Raw genomic sequence first — 26,436 nt, 5'->3', positions numbered from 1 at the left:
CAAAAGTATTTATATAAAAATGAGTTTTTCTTGAAATTTTTTTCTTCAAGTCAATCCAAATAGACGCTAAATCTTTTGTGTGTAATATAACACTAAATTTTTCAATTACATGGCATATGAATATATAATATATATATATAACTCAATTCACATAAATTATCGATGGTCAAATATTTGAATTCCGACGAAATTAAAGGTTAAATATATATATTAGGAAATTCTTCAATAACTTAAATTAAAAATTTAAAGATTTATTAAAATATTTTTAAACCTCTAATTTACCAATAAGTTACAAGCCGAAGCCGAAGCCAAACCAGCCGACTAAGTTTCCGTTTAAAATCAACCTCGTTGCTGTCAACTGCTACCAGCGTGGCATAGACTCCGTCAAAAAAAGACGTCATCCGTTAAAAAATTAACGCTTCCTATTCTTCTTCTCTTCTTCTCTTCTTCTTCATTTTTCTTCTTCTTCTTCATAATTCAGCATTTCTGCAAAAGAAACTTTCCTTTCCCTAATTATTCTCTTTCCAAAAATCCCCCAAAAAAACTTTATATTTCTCTTTACATAAAATTCTCAAAAACCCACAAATGAATATAGCAAAGCGAAGCCAGAGATTCTTCAAATTCAGATTATTTTCCCACTTTAATTTCTTCTTCAATTTCCATTAATTTCCAATTTCAAAAGCTTTGTTCTTTTTTTTTGTTTTTTCTTTACCATATATAACTAAACTTTTTTTATTTTTTTCTTTTTGCTTCGTGTTTTTGATTGATTCAAATGGTTTCAAAATATTACCACAAATTTTCACGTGGGTTGCAGAAATGTGTTGGATTAAGGTAATTTGTGTTCATTACTCAACCTTTTTTGGTTTTATTTGGATTTTTTTCAAATGAAAACTATCAAGGGAAGCCTCGGATCATCTAGCAAACCCATTAATCAAAATCTTTACCTCTTTTTTTTTTTTTTTTTTTTTTTTTTTTTTTTTTTCCTACATATATAAATCAATATAATATATGTTTTTATTTTGATATTTTCATTGATTTTGAACCAATAATCATTACTAAGTGTTGTGAATTAAGCGACATAAAAGAGAAACAATGGCACAATCAAATCGTATATGCTGAAACAAGATCCTTCTGGTCGCTATGGACGGGTAAGTTCTTCCTTTTTTTTTTTTTTTCCTTTTTTCTTTATTATTATTATTTTTTTTAAATCATTGTCTTCTCTAATCAATATTTAAATTATCCAAAATCTAAGGTTTCAATGATGTCTCTAGACTATGATAGGTTTTATACGTTTTGAACGGTTAAATTTGTTCTAAAAAAATATTGGATAGGCTTTTTCATCAATAAAATAAGAAATGCGATTATACAATAATAATTTTATATATATATATATATACACACACACACCATTTTTATCCTTCTTTTAATGGAAAATTATATATTTTTAAATTTTTTTGGAATAAATTTCAAAATTCGTGTAAAAATCAAGAATTTTGAAGTTTAGAGGCATATAATTCAAAAAATTTAGTGATGTTTAATATAATTTTCTCATATACTTCAAATTCGTTGTTTCTATATTTAGTGTTTTTTTTTTTTTTTTTTTTTTTTTTTTTGCAGAGATTAAGATTTTGGCAAGATTTTTTATTCTAAAGGTAGAACCTAAGATAAATAGGAAAATTCTCGACTTAAACAAACGTAGCTCAATATTAAAGACATTTATGTTTCTAAATAAATAAATAATGGAGATGAAGATTATTGTTAGTATGTGTATGTGTGTCTATATATATATATAATTATTTTTGTAAAACATTCTTATATATGCACACAAAATTATAGAAATGGAAAATTATGACAAAAGATTTATTGATTTTAAAATTCTATGGTAATAAATATGTAAATGAATCTAATAAACAATCTTGAGGAACTTTTTCTGTGGTGAATAATTATGCTCAAGTATTGACATTGCCCTTTCATTTTCAATTCCTTCATTGTTGTTAATAAAAAATTGGAGAGTGGTTCTACACTAATTTCATAATGTCCCTTCCACTCTTTTTTTGTTTTTTTTTTTTTCATAAAAATTACAAGTTGGTTCAATTATAATTTATTTATTTCCAACTTTGTAGACTACTTCTGAGTGTCTCTAAATATGAAAAATGCAAGATGGAAATTACCCAAAAATTTACTTTTAAAGAAAATAAAATAATTATAAATCAATTTCGTGATTAAATTTTACGTTTATGTCAATATGAACATAAGCTCAACGATATTGACATTTATTTTTTTCCTTTAAAGTTAGAGTTTGATTTTTTTTTTTCAATATAACATTTAGAGGTGGTAAGATTCGGACTTTTTTTCAACCTCTTGATCGAAGGCAATATCTAATGAGTGATTTGAAATCTTAAAACCCTAGCTACAAGATAATTAGTTCATGAAATGTGATCTTAATGGATGCTTAAAATTATTATGCAGTTTAGAGAAATTCTAGGCAAAGGAGCCATGAAGACAGTATATAAAGGGTTTGATGAAGTTCTTGGAATTGAAGTGGCTTGGAACCAAGTCTACCTCAAAGATGTCTTCCATTCCCCTGAAGAACTACAACGTCTATACTCAGAAGTTCATCTTCTCAAGAACCTCGATCATGACTCGATCATCCGATTCCACGCTTCTTGGATCGATACTCATCATCGAACGTTCAACTTCATCACCGAAATGTTCACCTCCGGCACCCTTAGAGAGTAAGTACTAACTAACTATTCACAACATTGTGTTGGAGCCTTTGTTCATTTTGTTTTGTTGAATTGTGGGGATGATCAATGCTATTAGGTACCGACAAAAGTATCGAAACATCGACATCGACGCCATCAAGAATTGGGCTCGTCAAATCCTACACGGCCTGGTTTATCTTCATGGACATAATCCACCCGTAATCCATAGAGACCTCAAATGTGATAACCTGTTCATTAATGGCCATCTTGGACAAGTTAAAATTGGTGACCTAGGACTCGCAACGATCCTTCATGATTCTCAACATGCCCATAGTGTCATAGGTAAACTTCTCAATTTGATATCGTGACGATATACCCGATCTTCATATTTCTATAATGGTATGATATTGTTGTTTGTGTAGGATATTCACACCTTCAACAACTCAATAGAATGTTGAAATATTTAAGTAAGAATAATGGTGTGTTTTGAAAAAATTTTGTAGGTACACCAGAGTTTATGGCACCAGAGCTTTATGATGAGGAATATAATGAGCTTGTGGATGTTTATTCATTTGGAATGTGCGTAATTGAGATGCTTACTTTAGAGTATCCTTATAGCGAGTGCTCTAACCCTGCTCAGATTTACAAGAAAGTCACTTCAGTAAGTCAATATTAATTATATAACCCTGAATTTTTAGGGTGGTCGTGGTATTTATACTTTAAGAAGATTTTAATGGCTTTTAGCTTTAGGTCTAATAAAGTCTAGGTTAAATTATATGTTTAAGTTTAGTATCTAAACTTTTAAATTTATATTTAAAATATCGATGGACTTAAAATGTATCTAATAGAAGTCTAAACTTTCAATTTTGTATCTAAATAGGTCCTTAACGTGCATTTAAAGTTTTTAAAAATTAACTGAGATATAAAATATAAATTTGAATTGTATGTCTAATAGAACTGTGAACTTTCAATTTAGTGTCTAGTTAGGTCCGTGAATTTCAAAAAATGTAGCTTGACTTATTAAAACACAAAAATAAAATTTGACTCATTGGATGCAAAAATGAAAGTTTAAGAACATTATTTGCAACTTTTCAAAATGCATAAGGTTAAAGTTTTGAAGATTAAACTTATAATGAGATGTTGGACTAATAATGAAATTTCAATATGGCACTAAAATGAGCAGGGAAAATTGCCTAATGCATTCTATAAGATCAAAGACTTTGAGGCTCAAAGATTTGTGAGAAAATGCTTGGAGAATGTTTCAAAGAGAGTGCCTGCTAGAGAGCTCTTGTTTGATCCATTTCTTGCACCTTCCAACAACAACAATGGCAGCTCTGATAATGAAGACTTATTGTCTTCATCTCTTTCTCCAAAGAAATCAATGGCAAGAAGAACAGACATGGCCATTTCTGGATCAATGAATCCCGAGGATGATTCAATTTTTCTAAAAGTACAGATCAAAGTGACGAATGGTAAATACAAGTTCTTGTTCGATTTTCGTCCATAACTTTTCTTACTAATTTTGATTTCATTCCTTGTGTATTGTTTTTTTTTTCCTGATTTAATCTTTATATACAATCGAGTTATTTTTGATGTTGTTAGTTAGTGATATTTGTTGAAAATTCCACATTCGAAAAATTAAGAGACTTTACACCTTTTATAAGACAGATGAGCTACTATTCCCATTGTCAATTATAAACTAACGACATGTGGATATATAGGTAAATCTAAGAATGTATATTTTGCATTCGACCCCATAAACGACACTGCAATCGACGTTGCGACCGAGATGGTTAAGGAGTTGGAAATTATTAGTGATTGGGATCCATTGGAGATAGCTGTGATGATAAAGAAGGAGATATCCACATTGATTCCAGATTGGGAGGAATGGAAGTTACCCAAAAACCACCATCAAGATAGTTTCAACTACGAACAAGACGACAACGACGATAACGACAATGACGATGACGACAAAAACTTTGAAACGCCACATCCTTTCTACTGTTGCTCCTCTCATGGTTCCTCCTCAAATTCTCTTCAGGATTTCTATTCTTTCTATGAGAACCCAAATCATCATTTTGGAGGAACGAAGGAGACTTCTACCACCGAATGGTTTCAAGGTACACCCTTTATATAATTTTTATATTGTGTGATTCTGTGTCGTTTTCATAACTATTTGACTTTTTATTTTTACTTTTTGAAAATAAAACCTATAAGTATCTCTCGCACATCTAACTTTCTTATTTTTTTTCTAATCTACGTTCTACCGTTATTTTCAAAAACCGAGTTAAGTTATGAAAACTATAAAAAGAAAATAAAATTTTTAAAAACTTATTTTTACTTTTAAAATTTGACTAAAAATTCAACTCCTTTATTTAAGAAAGATGAAACTTTTGTGAGAAATTGAAAGAAGATGAACTTAATTTAAAAAAATCAAATGATTACAAAAACATGATCTTAATTATTATTTACTTTTCTCGGGTAAAATTTCAAGTTTGGTTTTATAAATTGTAGTAGGTATGCGTTTTTATTTCATGATTCCATCCTTCTAAATTAAAATGTTTAGAAGAAGTTCTTCTAAAATTTTAAGATTCGTATTTGTTTACTCTAATTAATTACATGAAGATAAAATAATTTTTTATTGTTGTTGTTAGTATAGCACATGGCGACACACTACTAAATGTGTGTCATATTAGCATTAAACTAATAAGATTTAGTAGTAGGAAACCAATATTTTAAAAAAATTAAAAGTTGAAAATTTTATTTTAAGCATTTTTATACTACAAAGGATTATAAATATTTATGGGACTTAAAAAAAACTTTTTAGGATATAAAAGACTAAATTGACGAAAATACACAAATCTAAAATTTTAGGGATCGAAACTTGTCATTTTAACATATCATTCTTTCTATTAGATTTTTCATTTGAGTTTGAGAAATAAAGTCTTTTTGGACTCATAAAAGAAATAAATATTATATGTTCCCATATATTTGTTATAGAAGAAAGAGTTCTAAAAACTAGTAAATGTAATACTCTTGAGGTTGGTTAAATATGCAGAGGATATTCTCAATATTGATGATGATACAAGTTCTAGTTGCTCTCTCAATTCCTTCAATTACTCTGATATAAGCTTTTACTCAAACAATGAAGATGAGCATGACTCAAATATCAAAGGAAGAGAGCCTCAATACATCTCAACAACCAAGCAACCTACAAGATTTTGTCCAATCATGAAGATGGTCGATCGAGAAATAATCAAGAGTCAATCTCGATCAAATAACTCACATAGACTTACGAGGGTGAAATCGATGGTGAACCTCCGTAGCGAGACGTTGCATCGGTCCTTAATAGAGATGTTGTTGAAGAAGCGCTTGTTCAATACGGTGGGTGCAATGGAGAATATTGGATACCAAGAGCCATAGCAAACTAATATTAGTCTGTGCTCAAGTTTCCATGAATTAATATTTCAATGGGGCTTGAGGATTTGTGTATAAATAAATGAAAAGGAAACTGAAATGTGTTTTGGGCTTGTATTTGTTTTGCATTTGTAAAATGTGTAAAACATAAAAGCCATGGATATATATGATTGAATAGTATTGCCTCTTTAACGCATTTTTATGAGTAAAACCTAGTAAAAGAAAAAGTTTATGTTGAGTGTTCAAGCATTTATTTATAAGTGCATTAATGGCTAGAAACACTTGTAAAGAGATGATTTTCAAAGTGCTAATCAACACGGATTGATCATCTAGTATTATATGTTTTAGGGCTTGAAGTGTACAATTATTCTAAAAAACTATTGGGAAAAAAAAATTCATCTGTAAGTTCCCCACACTTTTGTCTCTAGACATTTCAGTAATGTTCACTCGAGTAATGTGTAACTTTCGATATCTCCACACAATGGTATGATAATGTCTACTTTGAACATAAAACTCTCATGACTTTGGCTTTAGTTTTACTTAAAATATCTCATATAATTAAAAATAATGGTCATCCTTGCCAATGATTTTCCCTTAATTATCTAGTTAATATGGAACTTTGAAAAATTTATAATCATTATGAAATGTTATACCTAGGCCGATTTTATATTGATGCAACAAAATTTATATTATATATTTTGGCATTTTTTTTTACATGGGAAAAATGTTAAAATTGAAATGTCACCGTTGTTGGAGATTTGTTGATTGTCTTTATATTTTTCTAAGGAAGGTTCTGACGATTTTTGCAATTATCTCAAATGAAGTCTTAACATCTGCCTTAAACATTACTATTTCCTGCAAAATATTTTTCTTTCTTAATCTGGACTTTATATGCAAAATATTTTTATTTCCTAATATGAGAAATCTCAGCAAAAGTATTTTGATTGATATTTTTCTATTTATGATGGATCTTATTTTGGCAAAAAGGGAAATAATTTTCTAGAAGTTCTTTCCTTATTTGGCCACAATTTTAAAAGAAGAATTTTGACCCTCATTTAGGGTGGTCGATTTTTTCTTTTTATTATGAGAAGTGTATTTGTTCTTGGCGGCCGTCTTGTTCAACAAAGTGTTTTCGATCTTTGCTCACTATTTTTCACTATACAACATTGTGTAAATTGTTCAAGAACGTGAAGATTACTCTGTCTTAGGGGGAGCCTAAGACGCAGTTGAAGAGAAGAGATTCTTGATCTTAGGGGGAGCCTAAGACTTCATTCATCTAGAAGGATTTCTCAACCCTTGGAGGGAGCCTAAGGTGTTATTTATCGAGAATGGAGTTCTCATGTGAAGTGAATTCACTAAGTTACAAGGAAGATAATCAAGTGGAGAGGAGTCTCACACACTATCGGAAGCCAATTGAGAGACTAATATTATCACACTGAAGGGGGGGGGGGGGGGGGGGGGAGCTAAATACAATTGAGAGAGAGTCTCACATCTAGGGGGAGCTTAGGTGACTAGTGAGTTGGGCTCTATGTAATTCATTGTAGTAGTCGTTGAATTACAGATAAGTACTATGTTGTAATTGTTTGACTCTTTAATATTAATGGATTATATTTCCTGAGCATACTACCCCTCAGACATAGGTAGTTTATCGCTGAACTGGGTTACCAACTTCTATGTGCCTTTACTTGTTTTCTTGCTGTTAGTATTTTTTGTTGTTACAGTTCTCGTTAGTGCTTTCTGTTTAATATTCGTATTTCGAGTGACGAGTCATCCTATAACTTTTTCATTTGGTATTGGAGTAAGTCACCTTCATCTCCGGTGCTTCAATCATGAACGGGATCAAAGAAGATGGCTTTACCACTCATCCCCCTTTTTTAGATGGAACAAACTATTCACATGGGAAAGCTAAAAAAACTACCTTTCTAAAGTAGATTAATAGTAAAACTTGGAAGGTTGTAGTCTCTGGGTGGTCTCATCCAACCACCAAAATTGATGATGGAAAGGAAATCTTATAGCCAGAATCTCAGTGGTTTGAAGATGAATATGAAACATCTTTAGAGAATTCTTGAGCATTGAATGCCATATTTAACGGTGTTGATTTTTGTTGGGTTTTATGCCATACAACTTGTAGATAGTAAATGTAAGTAATTGACTGTCATCAATAAAGAGTCATCGATGTTATTTCAATAAATTTATTGATTGTGTTGCATTCATTTTGTCTTAATAACCTTAAATCCAATAAACTAACATCCTAAATTGTCTTATGAGTTTTGAACTGTATGTAGAGACATACAGGGATCAACGTTCAAGATACGGCCTAAAGGGTCTATAGTATAGGGATAAGACTGGGCACCTTATCCTGATAACACTATAGATACGACCCACTTTGTATAGGTGACATGCAAGTAAGGGTATCCTATCCAAAAAGTTTGTATAATACTGGACCGCGAAATAGTAACCAGTAGATGTAACACCATTCACTAGTTATGTTTCTATTTCAACAGGATGACCTAGGCAACTTAGTCTTAATCTTGAGTGTATTATAAAACTCCTGTTCACGATGGATTGTCCTTTGATTTGTATGGGTGAGAGTGGTCAGTTCTCTGACTCAATAAGTTTACCATTTTGGGGACAAGACCAAGTGGGGAGCTGAGTACATAATAATACAAGATGGATCTCACTCCTTCCTGACTTTAGGGTACGTAGATGAGTGTTCCCTTAAATGGTATCTTTAGGACTTGAACAAAGGGCCCTACCCTTTCACTGGCCTAAGAGGGATTTCTGTTTAATGGTTGGACCATAAACAGGCTGTTCATTAGAGGAGCACTGGTACTTAAGAATACAAGGGGATTTAGGGGAAACAATAATTTGACCAAACTGGTGCTGTGAACACTCATGAAGGACTAACTTGCTATTATTGGTCTATATCTGTAGAAACAGAAATATATCTACAGTGAGAAGAGTGCATGTGTGGGTCTTTAGTGGATTGTACCCACAGTTAACAAATATTGATTAATGTGGTTAATAAGTTTAGCCAATTAATCTTTATATCATTGGAGCTTCTGATTTATAGGTCTATAAGGTCTCCTTCGTAGCTCATAAAAGGAATTGAGGTAACTATGTTTTGAGTAGAGTTTAAAATGTTCAAATTCATTTAGGGGAATAATATAATGTATAATGATACGTTATAATATAAAGTTTTTTTTAATTAAACTTTATAATATAAATTTTATTTTGGATATGATTCAAAATTAATTTACGGGAGAATTAAATATTTGAAGAAGTTCAAATATTAATTTAATGTGAATTGGATTCATATTAAAACTATAGGTTAAAATAAATATGTATTTGATGCACATTAAAACTAGAGGTTATGAGAAAAATACAACTGAATATGATTCATTTGTAGGTTAAATTAAATATTTGATATTTAATTAAATAATTAGTTAATTTAATTTAATTGAATTAATTGAATTAAAAGTATAGGTTATATGAGAGATGTTTCATTTAAATATGATTTAAATGAAACCATCGATTAAATAAAATTTAATTAATTTAATAATAAATTAAAAGTTAATTCCCACATAGGGAGTTAACAGAAACGTGGAATGATTCCCACGTTTCACTCTATCTCCTTTGATTATAATCCTGCAATTTTTTTGAAGAATGCAGGTGATTGATTTTGGCACACATAAAATGGTTATGTGAACATACTTTCTCTTCAAAAAAATTCTCCTTCTTTCTTCCCAATTGTTATTTGGTTCCCACAAACCTATAATCCTCAATTCTTAGAGAATAGGGAGGAAGCCCATTTTGGTGGTGTTGTTCTCAATCCCAATTGGAGAATTGGTGTTTTTAATTCAATTCTACAAAAGTAAGTAACGTTTCCATTTTCTCTGTAGAATTATTTTTATGCATGCTTAACCTAGTTTAATAATATAGTAGGCTATTTATTTTTTGTCTCTTTAATATTTGTTTTGAATTTCCTAGTGTACTGGTATTTTAGAATACCTAAATTGATAACGAGTAATGGTTCTTAATTCTTTCGTTGCATTAGAGCTTTCAACCCTACAATTGGTATCAAAGCCATCTCATAGTATTAATTAAAGTTTCTAAAATTTGTACTAGGTTTTTGGTGGGATTTATTGTATTGTGAATGTAATTTTTGCGAATGAATGTTTACGGTAGTTTATGGCTATAGATTTTCATGTTTTTTTTTTATTTGATCAAATTGTAAAAGCCCCTGCGTTTTTGGGATAATCATGAAATTCAAGTCTTCTGTAAGTCCATGTTTAGAATTAGGGCTGTAATTGATGAAGATCGAGACCAATTTTTGGACAAAGCGAAGAACAATCGAAGAAACTGCCTAGAAACACATTCTGGTGTTGCATCGTTGCAACTCTACAACAATGCGATGCTAGGGCTGCTTGGGTGCGGTTCAGTTGCGGTCTAGGGTGGTTCGAAGTGGTTTGGTTTGATTTTACATTGGGTTGGCTTGGTTTGTGGTTTTAAGGTCCGGTTCGAAGTGATTCGAGTTGGTCTAGTCCAGTTCTAGAGTGGCAGAAACATTTTTTAGGATATAATTAGCATAATAATTGCAATTTATCACTTTATTTTATTCTAGGTCCCAAATTACCGATTCATTTTCTATTTAATTGCTTTATGGTATTTAGATAAATCCCACCATAGGTTAAACATGTTCATGAAGTGGAAGCGTGTGATCGCCTTGCAATTTTGTTTTCGATTTTACATAAATAAAATATGGTATAAAAATAATAACATAATGAACAAACAATCAATATTAGCATGCATTTAATAGAAGAAAAAAGGGAAGTGCTAAAACTTATCTTTGTAAATTCCCAAATTCTTCATGATTTCCTCCGCATCTTCTCCAGAACGTCTCTTCAATGATTAAGGGATACCACCGTAAGTGAAACCTTGTTGATCTCTAGGATCCCAAGAATTGAATGTGTGGTCTCCAAGACTTAGAAAAGGAAGAAGAAGGAGTAGAGAAAAAAAGAGAGATTTTGAGAGAAGTAGTAGGAGACTAGGATTCAGAATTCTCAATTCAACTGTGTCACAAACATGAGCCACGAATACTTATTTACAGAGAGGAGGCGTGACCCCTTCTTCTAGTCTTTCCTATTCCTACTCTAGTTCTAATTTAATTAAATAACTTTTATTTAATTAATTAGTCCAATAATTAAATAACCATATATATTAAATTCAATTTAATATATATAATTAATAAATAAATAAATAAATATCACATGTTTATTTATCTTTACTTCTAAAAAATCAATCATTTAATTAATTAACCATTAATTAATCAATTAAATGACTATATTAAATACTGATCACTCTACTAAAGACCTATAGTTGCACTATTCGCATTAGATTTATTTATGTGTCCACGGATATAACCAATCAATAGTGAGTTGACCCTTCATAAATTGCTCATAACTATAGCTAGGTCAAAATACTGTTTTACCCCTGTAGTTACATCTAACTCCTTAAATCCCACTGATCCCTCTAATGAACAAATAGTTTATAGTCCAACTATAAACTAACACTTCTCTAGCTAGTGAGAGGTTGAGGCCTCAATGTTCAAGACTTGGAATCAATTATTAAGGGAGCAATTTATCCACTTTCTTTAAGGTCAGGAAAAGAGTGAATTCCATCTTGTATAGTTGTGTTTACAGCTCCCTATCGGGCAAGTCCCTAAAATGGTAGGCTTGTCGAGTCAGCTAACAAAGCCACTCTCACCCATACAAATCAAAGGAGTTCACAACTCACTCAGGATTAAGGTCAAGTCACCTATGGTCATCCTAGTGAAATGTAGGTCTCTTTTAGCAACAACGTTATATAGAGAAACTATTCATTTCATGGTCTGATCTTATATATTATTCATTTTATGGTCCAGTCTTATACAAAATATTTGTATAGAGTACCCTCACTCGCATGTCTTCACATGAACGATCGGGATCAAATCATTTGTAGTACTTTACAACAATTGTAACATCTACAAAGCAGGTCGTATTGTAGTGTCATCAAGATAAGGTACCCAACCTTATCCATCTACTATAGACCATTTAGGTTATTACTTAAACATGATCTACATGTATGTCTCTACATACATGTTTAAGTTTAATAAAAAATAACATAGTTTATTGGATTGAATTAATGCAGTCTAAACATTAATAAAAACACCTCTTATTTTATTAGATATATAATTTATCTTTACAAACTACAAGAGACACTCTATTTAGGACATAACTCTAACAATCTTCCACTTGTCGTAAAACGAGTGGAATGTACCGTATCAAATACAATATAATGAATAAGTGGAGTATAAAGTATTAAATATAAAAAATGGGATATACAGTATCAAATACAATACAATAAACTAAGGCATAAAATATACCCAACAACATCTCCATTTGCCCTAGATTAAGTGACTCATATCTCATAGTCCCATGCTCTCTAGGTGACCTAAAAAAATTTAGCCGTGAAAGCCTTTGTAAATGGATCAGCAATGTTGTGCTCCAAGGCAATCTGTGTGATAATCACATCTCCTCATTGCATAATCTTCCTAATGAGATGATACTTGCACTTTATATGATTTCCACGTTTGTGATTATGAGGTTCCTTGGAGTTTGCCACTGCATCACTGTTATCATAATAAAGGGTGACGAGCAAAGTCATGTTTGGAACAACTTCCAAATATGTCAGAAAATTTCTGAGCCATACAACTTCCTTAGTAGCTTCACAAGCAGCTACATATTCTGCTTTCATTATGGAATCTGCAATGCATCTTTGTTTAATGCTCCGCCATATTATAGCTCATCCCTTCAGAGTGAACACTGATCCTGATGTGGATTTCCTAGAATCCTTATCAGTCTGAAAATAAGAGTTAGTGTATCTTGTAAGGATCAAATCCTTAACACTATACATAAGCATATAGTTTCTCGTTCTCCTAAGATACTTAATAATGGCTTTGACCGCTGTCCAGTGATCAAATCTTGGATTGTACTGATATCTACTAACCATTTTCACTGCAGGGTAGATATCGGGCCTAGTACACAACATGACATACATAAGGCTACCTACCGCAGATGCATAAGGAATCCTTTCATCTCCTTAACCTCTTAAGGTGTCTTAGGACACTATTCCTTAGAAAGAACAATGGCATGCTTAAAAGGTAGTAAACCTTTCTTGGAATTCTGTATTGAATACTTGACACTTGACAAGAATTTTGTTAATATACGATGCTTGAGACAAGGCTAGTATTTTGTTCTTACGGTCCTTTATAATTTAGATCTCTAGAACATACTGAGCTTTACCTAATTTTTTTATTGAGAACTGAACATCTAATCTTTCCTTAATTTTGATTAGAAAACCTACATCATTCCCAATGAGTAGGATATCATCCATATACAACACCAAGAAAGTTATTGAACCGTTAATGATATTTTTGTAAACACAAGGTTCATCAACATTTTGATTAAAGACAGAGGTTTTGATAGCAGCATCAAACCTCATGTTCCAAGATCTAGATGTCTGTTTCAATCTATAGATGGACCGATTTTTCTTGCAAACTTTTTGCTCTTGACATTATGCTATGAATCATTCTAGTTGAGTCATATAGATTATCTCTTCAAAATTACCATTAAAAAAGGTAGTCATGACGTCCATTTTCCATATTCAAGTCATAATACGTGGCAATAAACAAGAGGATTCAGATAGATTTTATCATAGCAACAAGAGAGAAGGTTTCTTTATAGTCTACCCTCTCAACCTGGTTATAACTCTTTGCTATTAATTTAGCTTGAAGGTTTGCACCTTTTTATCTACACCTCATTTCCTCTTGTAGATCCACTTGTGACCTATATGTTTTACCCTATCAGGTTTGTCTACAAATTCCTAGACAGAATTGGTGTACATAAACTCAATTTCTAGATTCATGGCTTTAATCTATTAAGCTTTGTCAACATTTTCCATTGCCTTCTTGTAAGACAACTGATCCTCAATATAATCATTAATGATGTTTTGAGCTTTTGTTAAACTCATGTACTAAACAGGTGGATTCACAACCCTTCCACTACATCGAGGCAATCTTAGCTCTTGAGATGGATTAGTTTGACTAGATGAACCGACATCAACAACTTTTATTGATATACTAACCTCTTCAACAACTTTTGTTGGAGTTCCAATAGTATTTTCAAAATTTTTTCTCAAAACTACTTTGCTTCGTGGTTTCTAGTCCCTCATGTGGTCTTCCTCCAAGAATGTAGCATTTTTCTATACAAACATTTTATTTTCATTTGGATCAAAGAAGTACACACCTCTCGTTTCCTTGGGGTAGCCTACAAATAGGCATACTTTCTAACGAGGTTCCAATTTTTTGGATTTGTCATAAGCACATGGTTTAGACATCCCCAAATTTTGAAGTGGTATAAACTACCTTTATGGCCTCTTCAAAACTCCAAAGGTGTTTCAGAAACACTCTTTGATGGAATGTTGTTCAAAATATAAACAACAGTCTCCATTGCAAATCCCCAGAACGAGTTAGGAAGTTGAGCATACCTCATCATAGACTAAACCATGTCCAACAGGGTTCTATTTCTCCTTTCCAATACACCATTCTGCTGAGGTGTAACAAGGGCTGAGAGTTGAGACATTATTCCATGTTCTATCATATATTTCTGAAATCTTAAGTCCATATACTCTCCACCACAATCAGATCGTAGTATTTTTATCTTTTTATCTAACAAGTTTCCAACCTCAGTCTTATATTCCTTGAACTTTTCAAGTGCTTCAGACTTGTAGTGTATTAGGTATAGATAGACGTATCTTGAATAATCATCTAAAAGAGATGAAATATTCATACCCTTCTTTTGCTTTTACATTCATTGAACCATTGAGATATGAATGTATAAGTTCCAAGGCTTATCTGGCTCTATAATATTTTTCAGTAAAAAGTTGTTTTGTTATCTTGCCTTCAAGGCATGACTCACATATAGGTAAGGAATTTTCTTCTAAACTATTTAGAAGACTAATCTCTCAATCCTATTGAGATTAATATGACTTAACCTTAGATGCCAAAGGTGGGCATTTTCTTTAGAAGAAATACTTGATCTCTTAGTAGTTGTTGCCGTTCTGAACATTTCAGTATTTAAGACAACCTTTGTAACTAATGGCCTTAGTACATATAAGTTACTTTCTTTTGAATCCTTTCTCCATTCAGTTTTTGAAAATAAACACTTTACTTCCAGAGAAGGAGAGAGAATAATTTTGCTCAATCAAACAAGAAATAGAGATTAAAACTCTTTTCATATTAGGAACTACATATACATCATCTAATGACATATATTGTTTCTTGTCCAAAAGTAACTTAAGCCTGCCTACGACAATAGTTGAAACGACCTCATCAATACCAACTCGAAAAGTCATCTCCCCAACTTCCAATTCTCTTTAGGAATTAAATTCTTGATAGGAAGAACATACGTGATTAGTAGCCCCTGAATCAACTATCCAGTTAGAATCATTATTCTATACTAAGCACGGCTTCAGACAAGTAAATCTATTGGATCTCTTCTTATTTTAGATAGCAGTGGGGTCAACTTCAACACCCTTATTATGAACTCAAAGTTTTTCCTCCAAGGTCAAACCTCTTTAATAAACTTTACTAGAGTTAATAACTTTTGCGTCTTCTATTTGTCCCTTGACATTCAATACAGACTGGAGTTCAAATAAGGAGCTGACATTACTGGTTTCATCTATATCAACCCCATCCTGTTTGAAATGTGAGGACACTCCATCAAATAATTTTTGCATTGATTGCTATTTGGTTATATGTCCTGAAACTCACAGTTTATAAACTTTAAACATATTATTTCCAATAAAGATGTTATTGAGATTATTTTAATAAAGTTGTTATTGAATATATAAATTACATTTATAGATTCCTAAATCCAATAAACTAACGAGCCCATTTATAACGACTATCATAAGCCAAAGTCATGGGCTCCTTAGACCGGACCATGAAATAATCACTTTTCTTTATAACGATTGTTTACTGTTAAAACTGACTATTTCAATTCGATGGCCTAAGGCAACTCGATCTCAATCCTAAGCTAAATATAAACCTTGTTTATTCGAGATTATCTTTTAATCTACACGGGTGAGAGTGACTTAACATCGCCGCTCAATAAGCCTCTTATTTTAGGGGTAAGATCAGATAGAGAACTGGGGACATAGTTCTGCAAGACGAAATTTACTCATGCCCATCTTAGGGTTAGTAGATAGATTGTTCTCATAAGTACCGACTCCTGGTTCTGATAAAAGAGGCCTCACCCTCCCTATGGATAAAAGGGACTTGGTTTATTGATAGGACCATAAACCAATTGTTCATTAGAGGATTAATGGAAACTTAAGAAGCAAGATATATTGTAGGGGTAAAACAGTAATTTTAACCTAGCTGCAAATACGAACGATTGATGAAGGATCGACTTACTGATTATGGTTAAATCAAGTGGACAGAAATATATCTACAGTGAGAAGAGTTCAACTATTGAGCTATAGTGGAGTGTCTCGATAGTTAACGAATATTGATTAATTCAGTCTAAAGAGTTTAGCCAATTAATCTCAAATTGTTGGAGCTCATGATCTGTAGGTCCATTAGGTCACTCTACTAGTTTGTAAAAGGATTATAACCTTAGAATAGCATGTTGAAAGGATTTGAAATGTTCAAATTTGATTTTGGGTTTGGATTATTATGTTCAATGTAATAAACATTGAACCAACAAATTAAATGGATTTTGGAGATTTGAAAATATTTAAATTAGATTTACATATTAATAATATGAATTGGGATTTATGTTTGAAATAGGTGTTTTAATAATTTATTTAATTAATAATTTATTTATTTAAATTTTTTTAATATGAAATTCAAAATATAGTAATTAATTTGATTAAAATTAACTTAATTATAAATAAAAAAAATAAAATTGAATTTCATTTTGTGAAAATAATATGAAATTTAATTTAAAATTAGAATAAAATGAGATTAGTGGGAAAATTTGGATTTTCCCACTAACTCAAACACCTAATCCACTAATTGAGTGGAATTTTAAGTGTCAATACCACAATTAAGTCATTTTGCATGCTCAAGTAGTTACTTAAATACAAATTAACTTGAATGAATTTCATTCATGCAATCTGAATTTCAAAAGGTGAAAATTCTGAAAAAATTTCCTTTACTCCAACTCTCAAATTCCACCCAAATCTCTCTCAATTTAGATCCCACAATCCAATCTAAGGCCTGAGAAAAATAGAGAAGACTCTAATAGTGGTCTACTTCAAAGATTGAAGAAGAAAGTCGTGGATTGTGAAGCAATCAAGAGGATTCTACAAAGGTCGTATACTTGAAACCCTATTTCTGTTTTTTCTTCTTCTTAAACTTGCATGTTTTACCCTATTTCTGTTTTTTTTAATTCTAATTTCATTATACTTATAACCATTATAAAATAATGGAAAATAAAATCTATAATTGCATTCAAAGACATTGATTAAATATAACATTTATATTTATCTAAGTAATGACATGCTCAATGCAAAACTTATTTTAGTTGAAAAATATAACACTTATATCCAACAATTATTAAACACATATATCTATCATGTCTTCATACATTATAAAAATTATAATCTAGTATGATGCATGTGAAGGGATGAAAACCCTAAGGCAAAGCGGAAGTCAAAACACATAACCATTTCGTTTTTTCAAATTGGCATTTAAAATCAAAACAGTTTTACATTGGAATAAAAGATAATATCGATTAAGCATGCAGTTCCCAAAAAGACTAATTATACGGGAGAAGAAACCATACCTTGCAAACCTTTGACAATTCTATAGAATTTCTTTGTTGAATTGGGATTGGGCAACACCACTTGGAAACCTCCCTATTCTTACAGGGAATTGAAGCTATGGAGAATTGTCTGATTCTCTCTTTTGGGATTTAGGAATATCACAGAATGATTTTTATTTCTTTTCTCAGGAAGAAGAAAACACACATAGAGACCTTGAGTGTAATGACCCGACCCCCTAGGACTTAAGTTAGGCCGTTACTAAATACATGCATGCATGGAACTCAAAACGACACTCGGTTATGGCGAAATAAATGCTAATTAAATAAGGTATGTTCAAAAGACTTTCATTAAATTCAAATATTAAAACAATAGTAGGGTACCTAGAAATTATAAAGGATAGTAAATAATTCTGAAAAACGATTCTTAAGAGTAAGTTTTAAACATCAAAACTAAAAGTTAAGAGAAACATGAAAAGAACTCTAAATTTCATGATGCGGAAGCATAAAAACTAGTCCTAGTAGCTCGATCACGAATTCCGCTTGTCCTTCGCCGGTGCATCTCTACCCTTACCTGAAACAACAACATGAGAAAGAATGAGTATAAAATACTCAGTAAGTAATCCCACTACTGGGGTCAGGCTGGCCATCTATGTTCTCTAGATACCCATCTCTGGTGCAACATATACACTGCTCTAGTCCTCATGGGATACATATACACATGAAACAAGAAGAAGACTGAGTCCTATCCTATTATAGTTAAAAATGCCCACTACCTTTGGTGAATCCCGAAGGACACACAAACTGGTGAATCCCGAAGGAAACAAAAACTTGTGAATCCCGAAGGAAATACAAACTGGTGAATCCCGAAGGAAACACAAACTGGGGAATCCTGAAGGAAACACAAAATCTAATGGGCATCTAACTAATCAGTAAGGACATTTGCACAGTCTCAACATCATAATCGTCACTGTACGAATCTATAACATACATATAAACTTCAACATCATGGCTCTACAACATACACATATACCTCAACATCATGGTTCTACAACATACATGTATACCTCAACATCATCAGATCAAATACAACCATATGGAAGCACATACCATCTCATACTAGCATTCAAGTATCTATGTGCATAAATAAATAATTCAGATATCGTACCAGAACATACTTTGATCATATTATACTATCAGTCTATCATGCTAACATTCTGCCATGACATACATTTATCATACTAGCATATATCTAATGCCTGGCCCGTGGGCAGTTCCAGTAGTAAGATTACTTACCTCAAAGTTAAATTCAAAATTAACCCAAGCAATTAATCTCCAACAAAGTAACTCTCGAATTAATTCTCCTAACACAAAATATGAACACTAGAATTCAATCTTTGGAGCCAAAACCAAAACATACCACATTTAATCCAACGATAACTTACCAAAGTTGTGTCTTGGTCCAAGATCAAATCCACAACCAAAAGTTTGATTGACCAACTTGAAACAACTTTTGCAATGCCGTACGATCCGCTTTCGACCTTGAAACTCTTCCAACACTCAAATATATGGCCCAAACATGATGGTCATTCACAATTTTAGCCAAAATCAACCGAGTATTCTAAAAGCCCCAAAGAAAATTCTAAAATTTTTTATCTTACCCAAGGACTCCGATATTCTGGCACAAGCAATGGTGGCGACGACAGAAGAAATCCGACGGTTAGGCAGCGGATCCAGCGTGACGATGCTGATCTGACAGTGAAGAGAAGCGAACCTAGGTTGGATGGATCAGGCTGGATGACGGGACGATGGCTCGGTAGTCAGTGGCGAACAGCGAGCGGCAGAAGGTTAGCTGGGCGAGTGAGCGACTGGCCAGGCTACAACGGCGACTTTCAGCGTCAGTGAAAGGGCGAAACGGTAGTGGCGGCTTCCGACGTGGATGGCGAGCTGCTGGCTAGGCTGGCGGCGAGATCTGGTCGGCCTAACACGCACAGCGGCGAGCGGGAAGGCGATTCGGAAGAGGGATTGCGGGCGGCTGTCGAACTGGGAAAGGAAGAAATTTCGAGGGAAGGGAGGGTTGCGGCATGCATGAGAGAGAAGGGATGCGGGTTTAATATAATATAATATAATTATCAAATAATAATAACAAAAAAAGGAAATAAGTAATATTATATTATTTCTTTTTATTCCATTTATACACTAATTTCGTTCCTTTCAAAGAAAATTAATTCCTCATTATTTTACAATTTGAATAATTTTACGCAACAATTAATTCCCGCACTATAGTTGAGTCCAAATTCCAAAAATGCCTCCAACTAATAACAATTTCTGAAATTCAAATAATAAAGTTACTGAATACTTATTATTACTAAAAAAATGTGTGGGGTGTTCAATTCTTCTACCTCTCAATAGACTTTCATCATCGAAAGTTCATTCTTATAAAAGCTCGGGTACATAGGCGTCCATTTCATCCTTCCACTCCCAGGTAGCCTCCTTGAACTGTATTTTGCCACAGGACTTTAACAAAGTATTCCCAGCGGCGCAATGATTTACCTCTATGGCGATAATTTAATAGGTTCATCTTCGTAGCTGTCAAGTTGTCATTCAACCGTAAGGGCTCTAGTCACTACATGGAACGGGTTGTTTCATACTCCTTAGCATTGAACATGAAAGACATTCATGAACTGAAGACAGTGCTGGGGGCAATGCCAAACGGTAAGCTACGGGGCCAACTCACTCCAAGACCTGGAAAGGTCCAATGAATCTCGGACTCAACTTCCCCTTCCTGCCAAACCTCGGAATACCTTTCATGGGTACCACTTTTAAGAACACTTTCACACCAGTCTCAAATTTCAGGTCCTTACGTCTTATATCGGCATAGTTCTTCTGTCTGCTCTGAGCTATTTGCATACGAGTCCTGATCTTCTGTATTGCCTAATTCGTGGTCTGCACCAATTCAGGTTCTAATAATTTCCTCTCTCCTACCTCATCCCAACACACAGGGGACCTGCAACTCTTCCTATATAGGGCCTCAAAGAGTGACATCCCAATAGTGGGCTGGTAACTGTTATTATATGCAAACTCCATTAAGTGCAAGTGAGTATCCCAGCTTCCTGAAAACTCTATGGCACAGACACGCAACATGTCTTCCAATATCTAATTCAATCTCTCTGTCTGCCCATCAGTCTGATGGTGGAAAGCTGTATTGAAGTCTAACCGGGTCCCCAAAGCTACCTGAAGACTTTTCCAGAAATTAGACGTGAAACGAGGGTCTCTGTCCAATATGATGGAAACAGGCACCCCGTGCAATCTCACCACCTCTTTCATGTATATCTGTGCCCACTTATTTACTGAAAAGGTGGACTTCCCAGGTATAAAATATGCTAACTTTGTAAGTCTGTTTACCACAACCCATATCATAGTGAAACCTTTGATTGTCTGAGGCAACCCCACGATGAAGTCCATAAACACATGCTCCCACTTTCATCCTGGTACACTCAATGGCTGTAACAAGCCTGCTGGTTTTTGCCTCGAGGCTTTCACTTGCTGACATACCAAGCACTTACTGAAAAACTCTGCAACCTCTCTTTTCATATCATTCCACCAGTAATGACGTTTCAGGTCCCGATACATCTTGGTGTTGCCGGGGTGAATCGAAATTAAGGAACTATGAGCCTCTGACAACAACTCATCTTTAATATCATTGACTGCTGGCACGCACAAATGCCCTTAATAAAGGAGGCCACCTTCCACTGAAACTGAGAATTCACCATCTTGGCTTGACTCCACCCTACGAACTCTCTCTTTTAGATAAGGGTCATCTCGCTGCACATCAATAATCTTCTGCCTTAGACTCGATCGCACCGACAATTGTGTTAACTGTGTCGTGACCTTTCCCACAGCCACTACAATCTCTGCCCTCTCTAGTCCTGCACAAGTGAGTCTGTCTCGTAATGAGGGCTGCTGAATAAGCCATTTTTCTGCTTAGAGCATCTGTCGCTACATTTGCTTTTCCCGGGTGGTACAAAATTTCAGTGTCATAATCCTTCACCAGCTCAACCACTTTCTTCTTCATGTTTAACTCTTTCTGAGTGAAAAAGTATTCAAACTCTCAACATCTAGGGTTCCTCGAACAATGTGATATCTCACACCAAGTAAATCCTTAACCCTTCCCCCTCTTACTAAGACTACAAGATGTTCTTATAAATTATGGCCAATACCAGGTATATAAGCAGTGATTTCAAATCCCGAGGTTAAGCGTAGGAGCCGATCATCCGCTTCCGGAAGAAATCGAAGAATTTCTCGGGAATCCTACAAGATCGGTGAAGATCTGTATCTTCTCTTCATATAAGTAATGCCTCCAGATCTTGAAAGAAAAACCACTACTGCTAACTCTAAGTCGTGCATGGGATAATTCTGTTCATGCTTCTTTAGCTAACGTGAAGCGTAAGCAACTACTCTGTCCTGTTGCATCAATACGCATCCCAACCCCTTATTGGACGCATCACTGTAAATGACAAAACCACTTGATCCAACTGGTACTGTAAGAATTGTGACTGAAACCAACATCTGCTTGAGGTCCTAGAAACTGTTTTCACAAGCCTCATTCCAAAAAAATGTTGCTCCCTTCTAGGTTAATTGATTCAATGGGGCCGCTATGCGAGAGAAGTCCTTTACAAATCGTCTACAGTAGCCTACTAACCCCAAGAAACTGCGCACCTCACTGACTGTAGTTGGACGAGCCCAACTCGTAACTGCCTCAACCTTTGCAGGATCCACAGAAACACCTTCCTTTGATACTACATGCCCTAAGAAGGACACCTGACTCAACCAAAATCCACATTTAGAAAACTTAGCATACAGCTTATTGGCCCTCAACGTCTCTAAAAATTTTCGCAAATGCTTCTCATGCTTGGCCTCTTTCTTGGAATAAACCAAGATGTCATCAATAAAAACAATCACAAAGGTATCGAGGAATTCCTTGAACACCCTTTTCATCAAATCCATGAACACTGCTATGCATTCGTTAGATCGAACAATATCACTATGAACTCATAATGTCCATACTTTGAACGAAAAGTTCTCTTGAGTATGTCACTGTCCTTTATTCTCAGCTGGTGGTATCCTGACCATAGATCAATCTTAGAGAATACCGTAGCTCTCTGCAACTGGTCAAACAAATCATCAATCCTGGGAAGGGGATACTTGTTCTTGACGGTCACCTTGTTCAGCTCTCTGTAATCAATGCACAGTCGTAATGATCCTTCATTCTTTTTCACAAACAAAACAGGTGCACCCCATGGTGACACGCTAGGGCATATGAAACCCTTGTCCAAAATCTCCTGCAATTAGACGTTCAGTTTCTTCAACTCTGTCGGGGCCATTATGTATGGAGCCTTCGAAATAGGGGTTGTGCCTGGCTTCAACTTAATAGCAAAATCTATCTCCTGCTGCGGGGGTAGTTCGAGAAGATCCTCTGGAAAATCCCTCACTACTGGCTCTGAAGTCAAGGTGACTTCAGTCTCTCTAATGTCCACCACACTTGCCATAAAGCCCTACGCTCCTTGGTCAAATAGTCTACTGGCCTTCAATACGAAAATCACTTTGGGTAGGACTGCGGTCCCAACCCCTTTAAACTTAAAATTGGCTCTTGTAGGAGGGTTAAAGATGACCTTCTTACGGGAGCAATCTATGCTGGCATGATTAGCAACTAACCAATCCATGCCCAATATCACATCAAAATCGCGCATATCTAAAATATCAAGGTTACATCTAATGCGCGATTGGCTACCTCTACCTGACATGCTTTTATCTTTTCTTTAGCTAACATGATCTCTCCTGATGGAGTTGAAATGGACAATGCAAATGGCAAAGGTTCTGAGTCTAACATGGCATGCCTCACAAATACAACAGATATAAACGAATGCGAAGAGCCAGAGTCAAATAAAACTAAAGCATGGTGCCTTAAAATGGGAAGTGTATCTGTCACCAATTTGCAATACTTCTCGGCCTCACGTCGAGTGGTAGAAGACACCCTACCCTGCTATTGCTAATGACTCGGGCCTCCCTGAAATGAACTTACGGGCTGGCCCATGTGTTCAGGCGCGTTCCTCCTCGGGCATCTATCTGACATATCCCCTTCTGGCCACATTGAAAACAGATCCCAGAGTCGGCTAGACAACGTCCCTAGTGTCGCTTACCACAAGTGGTACATATCGGCCTATCCTCCCTGCCAGTCACAACTTGGAACCCTGCTGTCCCCAGTGACGTAGAGCATTCACTGTGTTCTGGCTCCTCTGTTGATGCTCAGGAGCCTTGTGTTCAGCCTTCCTTTTCTGACCTGTGGAGGTCCCAATCCCGAGCGATCTTTTGTATTCCTCTCCCACCTGGAAGTCAGCATCAATCCTCACAGCGACCCACAGTGCCACAGCATACGTCTTGAGATCCAAGGCATGTACCATCCCTCGCAGTCTGCTCCTCAGGCCCTCGATGAATCTCTTTGTCCTCGCTGCCTCAGTGGCTACTAGTTTAGGAGCAAAGCGAGGCAGCTTATCAAACTCATGCTCATACTCCTCCATTGACATAACTCCCTACCTCAAGTTCAAGAATTCTACCTGTTTGTTGTATCGAGTGTTGGCTGAAAAGTACTTCTCATAAAAGCGCTCCTTGAACTGCTCCCAGGTTGCAAGTTCACCACCAGTATCAATCATCTTTTTTGCTGAACGCCACCAGATTTTCGTGTTACCAGTCAACATGAAGATTGCGCATTGAAGCTATTGCTCCTCCGGGCACCTCATAAAACAGAATGTTGTCTCAATAGATGACAATCATATCTGCTTTGGTGAGGTTCCCCCAACGATGCATCAAAGAGGCGAGGGTCATACTTACGGAAATCCCTCAGATGTTTAGCCTCAAGAGACAGGCCTTGCATGTCTCTATCCTACGGTCGGGTCTGTTGTAATTGCTCGGGTGGCATCGATTCCTCCTGAGCCTAGGTCTGGACAGTCTTTCTTGCCATCGTGCTACGAATTAGTTCCTACAACTTTCCCATTAGAGAGGATGCAACGACTTCACTAATTCTAGTTTCCACCGCCTTTTCATCAATTTGGGTCACAGGCAGATTTGGAGCTGCCAGAACATTCTGGCTACACTCAGTTCTCTCTACTTGCATTTCTTCTCTAACTGTCTTTCTTGTTCTAGGTTTAGGTGCCATATCCTGTCATAAATTCATACGTTAACTAGTTATTTCTGGGTCTTTCTCACATATCATACATTTAAAACAATACATCACTATTCTTATATATGCATTAAAACTTTCATTAGTAGAACGTACTTGACGATGACGAGGGATCTGTTACTGGGCCACAGGGACTATCTAGACTGACGTAGTAACTCAGTCTATAAAACCCAAAACATGGGTTCTGATACCAACTGTAACAACCCGACTCCCTAGGACTTAAGTTAGGCCATTACTAAATACATGCATGCATGGAACTCAAAACTACCTTCGGTTATAGCGAAATAAAATGCTAATTAAATAAGGCAAGTTCAAAAGACTTTCATTAAATTCAAATATTAAAACAATAATAGGGTACCCATAAATCATAAAGGTTAGTAAATAAGTCTGGAAAAACGATTCTTAAAAGTAAGTTTTAAACATCAAAACTAAAAGTTAAGAGAAACATGAAAAGAACTCTAAATTTCATGCGGAAGCGTAAAAACTAGTCCCAGTGGCTCGATCACGAATTCTGCTTGTCCATTGCCCGTGTATCTCTACTCTTACCTGAAACAACAACATGAGAAAGAATGAGTATAAAATACTCAGTAAGTAACCCCACTATTTGGGTCAGGATGAGCATCTATATCATCTGATACCCACCTCTGGTGAAACATATACACTGCTCTAGTCCTCACGGGACATATATACACATGAAACAAGAAGAAGACTGAGTCCTATTCTATTGTAGTTAAATATGCCCACTACCTCTGGTGAATCCCGAAGGACACACAAATGGTGAATCCCGAAGGAAACACAAAACTTGTGAATCTCGAAGGAAACACAAACTGGTGAATCTCAAAGGAAACACAAAATCTAATGGGCATCTAACTAATCAGTAAGAACATTTGCACAGTCTCAACATCATAATCATCACTGTACGAATCTATGACATACATATAAACCTTAACATCATGGCTCTATAACATACACATATACCTCAACATCATGGTTCTATAACATACATGTATACCTCAACATCATCAGATCAAATACAACCATATGGAAGCACATACCATCTTATACTAACATTCAAGTGTCTATGTGCATAAATAAACAATTCAAATCTCGTACCAGAACATACTTTGATCATATTATACTATCAGTCTATCATGCTAACATTCTGCCATGACATACATTTATCATGCTAGCATACATCTAATGCCTGGCC

At 34.7% G+C, this 26,436-nt stretch overlaps 1 protein-coding gene across 1 annotated transcript; it reads left to right on the top strand.

Moving 5' to 3' along the window:
- Positions 1 to 1,012: 1,012 nt before the first annotated feature.
- Positions 1,013 to 6,301, top strand: LOC120074335 (probable serine/threonine-protein kinase WNK5). Its single transcript, XM_039027425.1, has 7 exons — positions 1,013 to 1,148; positions 2,470 to 2,735; positions 2,824 to 3,047; positions 3,209 to 3,366; positions 3,889 to 4,177; positions 4,427 to 4,825; positions 5,764 to 6,301. The coding sequence occupies exons 1-7, from the start codon at positions 1,113 to 1,115 to the stop codon at positions 6,126 to 6,128; spliced, it is 1,737 nt and encodes a 578-aa protein (XP_038883353.1). The 5' UTR covers positions 1,013 to 1,112; the 3' UTR covers positions 6,129 to 6,301.
- Positions 6,302 to 26,436: the final 20,135 nt, after the last annotated feature.

Source organism: Benincasa hispida, chromosome 3 (genome assembly GCF_009727055.1).
Source record: "Benincasa hispida cultivar B227 chromosome 3, ASM972705v1, whole genome shotgun sequence".
NCBI lineage: Eukaryota > Viridiplantae > Streptophyta > Magnoliopsida > Cucurbitales > Cucurbitaceae > Benincasa > Benincasa hispida.
Note: the sequence above shows the minus strand (reverse complement) of the source record. Positions and strands in the feature narration are given on the sequence as shown.

What these genes read in the sequence shown, in the direction of transcription:
- LOC120074335 (XM_039027425.1), top strand. Translation starts at nt 1,113, where the DNA reads ATGCTGAAACAAGATCCTTCTGGTCGCTATGGACGG. An exon ending in ACATGCCCATAGTGTCATAG is followed by an intron (nt 3,048 to 3,208) that starts GTAAACTTCTCA and finishes AAAATTTTGTAG; the next exon opens with GTACACCAGAGTTTATGGCA. An exon ending in ACAGATCAAAGTGACGAATG is followed by an intron (nt 4,178 to 4,426) that starts GTAAATACAAGT and finishes GTGGATATATAG; the next exon opens with GTAAATCTAAGAATGTATAT.